Source organism: Sander lucioperca, chromosome 3 (assembly GCF_008315115.2).
Source record: "Sander lucioperca isolate FBNREF2018 chromosome 3, SLUC_FBN_1.2, whole genome shotgun sequence".
Taxonomy (NCBI): domain Eukaryota; kingdom Metazoa; phylum Chordata; class Actinopteri; order Perciformes; family Percidae; genus Sander; species Sander lucioperca.
The window spans coordinates 1,584,468-1,591,639 of record NC_050175.1 but is presented as its reverse complement, the minus strand read 5'-3'; the positions used below and the strand labels follow the sequence as shown (position 1 = coordinate 1,591,639).

General features: G+C 40.9%; 1 protein-coding gene across 7 annotated transcripts in view; it reads left to right on the top strand.

The window, feature by feature from the left end:
* The first annotated feature begins 1,272 nt into the window (after positions 1-1,272).
* kif13ba (kinesin family member 13Ba) overlaps positions 1,273-7,172 on the top strand; it is a 51,371-nt gene continuing 45,471 nt past the window's right edge. For 3 of the 7 annotated variants that reach the window (XM_035999121.1, XM_035999120.1, XM_035999116.1), the window contains exons 1-3: positions 1,344-1,370; positions 2,146-2,328; positions 2,541-2,871. In XM_035999121.1, the coding sequence (XP_035855014.1) occupies positions 2,802-2,871 (70 nt within the window). In that variant the 5' untranslated portion in view covers positions 1,344-1,370; positions 2,146-2,328; positions 2,541-2,801. Of the gene's footprint in view, positions 1,410-1,740; positions 2,329-2,540; positions 2,872-7,172 lie in introns of those variants that run through there. The other 4 variants (XM_035999122.1, XM_035999118.1, XM_035999119.1 and 1 more) reach the window with 4 other exon arrangements.

Genomic DNA, 7,172 nt, shown 5'->3' with positions numbered 1-7,172 from the left:
ATTGTATAATAATGATATCTTGTAGTACCACTAGTGTTCAGCAGGTGTCAGAAACCTTCCAGTAAGTTGATTTGTTTCGTTGCAGAATGTCTCTCTATTTCCGGTACTTGTTTTCAGAATAATAGCTAATCCTAAAAAAAAGCTTTTTGCTGTAATTTTAGATTAGACATAAGAATTACAGAATTAAATATAAATAAATAAATAAAGGTTTTCAGTCATGAAGGAATACATATCAATAAACGTTTATCTATCTATCTGTAATAAACAATACTGATGATGAATTGCTCATCTTGATGAATCCTTGAGTTGCATTTACATTACATAGGCTGTATTGTGCAAATTATCATCTTCAATGTCAGTACTAATGAATCTATACATCAAAGTACAGCATATAATCACAGATTTTATTTGCTAATCATGAACTCAATGTTTACAGTTATTAAACATTACATAAATATTAAAACCAAGGTTGGTTTTATGCACAGTTACATTAAATGGCATTATGGCTTATGAACGATAAGATAAGATAAGATAAGATAAGCCTGTATTGTTTCCTGAGAAATTCGTCTTGGGCAGTCAAGAGAACAAAAAATGGCGACACATCGCACATAAACATACAGTAAACATGCAAAAGGTTCTCACTTTACCTCATAACTTGTTACTTTAAACTTGTAACTGTGTCTTTCTCTTATTATTATTTCATTTTGTTTATTTGACTTCTCTATTTATCTGTAGCATACTTATTTCTGTCTTTGTGATGCTGCAACTGACTGACAGCAACTAATCAATATGCTTATCTCATCTTATAAACATTTTTCAAAAATTCTGACAAAAGTCAGCTAAATGAAGTATCTTTCAGACTGTTGTGCACTATATAGTTTGCATAGTGTCATAGTGACAACAAAACCCACATTTTTTTAACAATGCATTCCATTTGAGTATTATACTTGACAGCATGTAAAATGGCAAAGTTGTTTTTGTTATTGTTATTGTTTATTGTAAAAGATACAATATAGGTGGAAACATTAATATATTTAAATATAATTGCTTTAAATAGCTGCATTGTGAGTTTTTGATATCTACCTAAAATTTGTATTTTTGTGTAGTTAATACCGGCATATTTTATTTCAGTGCTGTGTATTTGTAAGTGTTTTGTTGTATAGTGCTGGTACTGTGCTATAATGTTTTTTGTTTTTTTACTGTACTTGTGTGAGGTGGAATGCAAACTAAACTGGCCTGTCTGAATCAGGTAATGTGTCATAATGGGACTGGATTTATTTTGAAAACTATAACGGGAAGTTTAACCTTAACCTTGTTGACGGTGGACAGCGGAAGTGTCGCGTGACTGATTGGGGTCTTGAACACATCTGGTAACAGACATTTTTCCCAATATTTTATCCAAAAGACGGGTACCATGAATTGTTATTTAGTCAGTTTCTTCTGGATGGCGTGTACCATTTTAAGTAGACTTCTTTCTAACCGAGCTTGACCGGCACTTTTATCTACTCGCTAACTAGTCGGTTAACAGTCTCCTGCGGCTGTTTAACTTAATGTCCCCCTGGTGTGGAAACCGCAGAGTGAAGACTAAACTAAGAATAGAGTAATGTAAACATGTTCAACAGATAATTTCGACAAAATTAAACGAACAGTCAGTGTTAACAGGTGCATGTACTTCAAAGGAATCCGTAGTTAGTATTAGGTCTATAACGTTAACGTTATATTAATGCGGTGGGTGAGGTTAACGTTAGGCGAGGCAGGGAGAGCAGTGTGCTGAAGTTATTTAGGCTAACTAACGCTAGCTATTTTAGGGGTTCTGACCTAAACTACATTCCCAGTTGACATTAGTTTGAAAAGATAATTTAACTGAAAGGCGTGTGACCAGAAGTTTTTACAATTCGTTTGACAGCAGTCCCGGCTTCTTTGGTGGTTTGGCTAACGTTAGCGGCGCAGAAAAGTAATGCATTCAGGACCTATTTTATACTGTGACGTTATATGATCAGGACTAGGTAAATGTAGCATATGTTTTAGCTCATCCTAAAAAAAATACTTTTGTCTTGAGAAACAACTGTCACATCACGTGTATGTTCTAGTTCGATTTCAAAGTTTGACAGACGAGAGTTTAACCGATGCGCTTTTAATTTGAAGAGGTGATGCTGTAGCGGAAGGGCGGATGCTGCTAGCTGCTTGTAGCTCGACCATAGACTGTACAGAGGGAGGACATAGTGGATTCCGTTGGGAAGAAGTAGATCGGGCCAGGCGGTTCTCTGGGGATCTTTCTCGGTTGTACTTGTAGGTTAGCGGTGTCACCTCTGGGATGAGTCCACCAAGGTATGTAGCTCGAAGGTTGGGTTGTGTCTGTGGATGTTACGTAGTCAATTGGCTGGAAATGGCCAAAACTTTATTCTTTCCTGTCGCTGCTGCCCTTCAGTTTGCCTGGCAAAATTAGCTGGCTAGCCCGTTTTTTTTGCCGTGCAGATAGCATACGTTTGCTCAGTCACATCCATCAGCTGCTTAATTTACATCTCTCCTTTCCCTTCCAGCCTCCACGTCTCTGTGGATTTAAATTAGCCTGGAATATGAGCAGAAGAAGAAGATAAGCAGCGGCGGCGGCGGCTGGCTTCCTGCGGGGTTTTGCCCAGGCTTTTTGTTTGCCCGTGGACATGCCTGGTCTCTGGAGCAAAGCTGAGCTAAGCTAGCTGGCTGACAGTCCGGCTAGCGCAACATTTCCAGGCTTTTGGATGATTGTTTAGCTGATTTATTTCGGAGCAGCGCTACATCCCCTGCCTGGGTAAGGAGTCAGCATGGGGGAGCCCAGCCTGGACGACGCCAATGTCAAGGTGGCTGTTCGTGTACGGCCGATGAACAGGAGAGGTGAGAGGGCTTCAGTCTGCTCACATACACTGACTCTCAAATGAATGCTGAATATGGAGACGGCATCTGTCTGCATTGTCTGAATGTCAGGTTAACACGATGGATACATTGAGGCTATGTTATGTATAGACTAAAACTCATATTGTTGTTGTTGTTATTATTATTATTATTATTATTATTATTATTATTATTATTATGAATACACCAAAATCAGATTGACAGTATTGGAGATAGATCATCTCAGGTTCATATAATGCATAGACCACATGTTTTACTATAAAAAACCCTGCATTTTACAATAACACTCTACCCAGGAGACTGCCTTGATTTAAGTACTCCCTGTTCAATTTCCTGGGAATGAGATGCCAGTCAGAAATCACCACCCATTAGTTAAATGAGCTACTGCAGAATAAAAAAAGCTGTGGTCTGTATGGCACATGTTTGTACAGTGCTGCCATAGGGCTTTCCCTCAGCCATCCAGCTACTGCTAGATTTAAAACTAAGCTGCTGTGTGCAATCTACTGTTAAAAATGCTAGACGCTTTGGCTCCTTTGCTGGCTGATACAGATGCCAATAGCTTCTTGACTTCATCTGTCACTTGCTGCAACAGTGGGGCAAGTCAGTAGTTTCACAGGATAGCTGTGGGTTGGTATGATTTAAGGAGGGCAACAGCAAGATGTCAGACAAAACTCTTCTTAGATGCATCAGTGCACTCGGTTACACAGTATCTTCTACTAGAAAAAGAAGCTTTTTTCTTATTCCTTTCAACAGTGTCTCACTTACGTTAGGCCAACATGCATGTATTTTTAGTCCACCAATCCTTCCTGGGCTGCTACATTGTTACATCCTCATCCCTAATTCTAGAAAAGCCTGGGTAACAAAGGCACAGTGTTACACAAATCTGCGTGCAAATGCTCTGGTTAATTATATTGCAGATTTTAAGTGCAGCATGCAGTAAAGGACGGATGACCTTTTCTGGTCGATTGCCAAGCTGTGTTTTTGCTGTAGGAGACCATGTGTCATGTCCCATGAAAGGAGGAGGAGGAGGAGGAGGAGGAGGAGGAGGAGAGCTGCTGAGGCAGAGTGGTTGACTGACAACTGGCAGAATGAATCACATGTATCTCTCTCTTTCCCCCCCCCCCCTGAGCTGGAGAAGTCGGTCACAAGACCAAGGCAGTGGATAGCCTCACTTTTCCCATAGGCAGGGATTTACTATGAACTCTTAATGTAGAGAAACTCAGCAGTCTGGGTGACTTTTTCAGAAATGGCTCGCTGCAAGGTTAGACATTTGTTTTGGACACACAGAAATTCCATGTATTTCTGTTTTTGAAAGACAAACATGAGTCAGTGGATGTTGGGTAATTTGACTACCAGGGTTGTGGTTATGTAGATGGTGAGATGGATAGAGAGGCTACAGTTTAGCTCTGGTGGAGTTCAGCTTCAGATCAGGTAGATTTAGAGTCACAAAGGTAGGGATTTACTGTAATGGATTTCTCTGGTCACATCTAATTTATTTATAATGGGAGCGTTCTGTTTCTGACCACTTCCCAGTATGCCCATGTCCACTTCCTGCTGTCAGTGTCAACTCATTTAGTCATTCAAGTTTATCCCACTAACCTGACAGGTACAGGTGATGGCAAACTGTCTGCCAGACTCACTTGACAGAAACACCTGCTTGTTTTGTGGTTTCCTTTAATTCCATTGTTGAGTTAACACATAATACTGAGTAAAGAACACACAACCCCCACGGTGTTGTTTTTTTCTGTTGAAAAACCATTATTCAAGCACCCAAAATCCACTTTCAAAAGAAGATGAGTTCAATCAAGCAAAGTCCAACAAAGAGTCCTTTTTATGTATTTTTTCTCCTGGCAGCAGCCAGGTTTTTAAGAGAAGCAACCTGCATTACCTGTATGTCCAGCTTTCACTGGTGCTCACTTTCAATCATGCCAAACACATTTTGTTAACATTGTAAGCAAATGCTTGCATGTGTCTTCCATTGCTCAGCAAGAAAAAGCAATTATGATTTTGGTGAAGGAAAACAAGCAGGCAAATTGATGGCTTACTAAAGGCAGTGGGAAAGGGTTTGGAACCAGCAGTGCCACGTTTCCAGTAGTGCCTCTCTGATCCTTGTCTGAATGGAGCTTCTGTCCATATCTGCCAGTGTTTAGACTTTTATGAATTCAAATAGCCCCCAAATACCACTTAAATCTCTGAGTGGACACAGAATTCTTCCATCATATCAATCGCTCCTAGAAAAATTGCTCTTGGTGCTCTTTTCAAGCACATCATTTGCTATTCAGGCCTTCACACATTTTGAGCTGCTCAGTTCAGGTACAGCTCTTTCCCTGTCTTCTGCTGCGAGACAGTTTCTTCAGGACACAGTAGCAGTAGTTAAGGGAGGGCAAAGGAATACACATTCACTTTCCTCCATCGCATGTGCCCAGCTGGTGCAGGGATTCAGACCTGTGACACTGAAATAATAAGCAGGCTTCTTTAACCTTGAGGGCACTGTCCCTGTGTATCCCAGGTTGAGGAGGAGAGGTGGTGTAGCAGCCTTGCTGGACAAAGACAGGAAGGGAGTGAGTCTGAATGAATATTTGCTAACGTTGCGTAATGCTCCATGTTCCCATGGCTGTGGCCTTCGAAGAACAGAGCAAACCCAGGCGTAGCAACGGCAACACCACGGCCAATCAGCTTCCTGGCTGATGTCAGGGCTGTTGTGCCAAGCCTCAGCACCGGTAGCCCAGGGAAGGACCACAGAGAAGTGGAAAGTGTGAGCTGGTTATGGAGCAAGGAGAGGCAGATAACAATGGGTACATTTATCCTCATAACCACACCGCATCACACTATCCCTACTGCTAAGCAGGAAGTCCAGCTGCAGCAGTAGGGGCACATGGGTAATGTAGGCAGCAGCAACAGAAGAAGAGAGGAAGTGCAACCTCGATGTCTGTGTCAGTCCCCCTGTTTAACTTTATCTTCCTTTTGTCTCTGTTGGCTCACCCTGCTTTTTTTGCTCTGGAGTGTCCTTGACAGCAGAAGGATTGGAGGGTGATTCAGGTCCTCTGACCTTTGACACCAAGTTTCCATGGCTCTACCCCTGTGTTCCTGCCAGGAACAGCAGTGTTGAGGCTCTCTTAACAGACGGTTTAGCCTTAAATCCCTAATGTTGCTGGTTTGCACAGGCACCGCTAGCTTCTCCTCAGACGTAGAGCTCCTCAGGTTGGGATTCCCCCTTTGTATCTCAGGGAGGGAAATTATGGTAGATTGTTGATTGTTGATGGGAAGTTAGAGTAGTCTACTTGAGCAGCCACTTTCAGGAAAAAGTAAAAAACTTGTGAAGTGACATTCTTTATTTTACCTGTCATTACAGAAGGATTAAATTGGTAATTTGGCATGTGTTTGTTAGGAAAACAACACCATGCTAACAATTAGGCATGTAAAACATACATAGCCTTCTGACCACCTGCGCAGCAGTTAAAAACACTCTTGGCAGGAACAGATTGGACCTGTATTAGAGCTGGGCAATATTTCAATATGATATCAATATTGTGATATGAGACTAGATATCGTCTTAGATTTTGAAGAATTGTAATATTGTTACATGGTAACTTTAGTCTTTTCCTGGTTTTAAAGGCTGCATTACAGTAAAGTGATGTCATTTTCTGAATTTACCAGACTGTTCTAACTGTTCTATCATTTGCCTTTACCCACTTAGTCATTATATCCACATTATGATGGTTATTTATCTAAAATCTAAATGTGGAAGATATTTTGTGAAAGCACCAATTGTCAACCTTACAATATCGTTGCAATATCGACATCGAGGTGTGTGGTCAAAAATATTGTGATATTTGATTTTCTCCATATCGCCCAGCCCTAACCTGTATGGCCAGGTACTGTTTGGCAAGTATGCTAAGTTTCTTAAAACAGCATTATCACTGAAGCAATACGTTGTTGTTTGGTGAAGTCATCACACATTGAGGAAAGGTCTATGAAATGGCTCTGTGTCCTATACACTCTAATCAACCCTGGATAGTGCACTGATTGTTGAGGATCTTGTACCATCATACCCTAATTCATGATACTCTATGTGCGCATCTCTGCTTCAGAGTAGTCATGCCTTGGTCAGAAAAAGCAGCTGAAGGCGTAATAGCATAAAATGACGCAGTGTAATACTGCTTTAGACAGGTCTTGTAGAAGAAAGGAATTAATACCACAGAATGTTTATCCTGTCCTAACACATTTGCTAAAGTTTAAAATCCTTGCATGCTCTTGCATGCTTGCTGCATAATGGAGACATG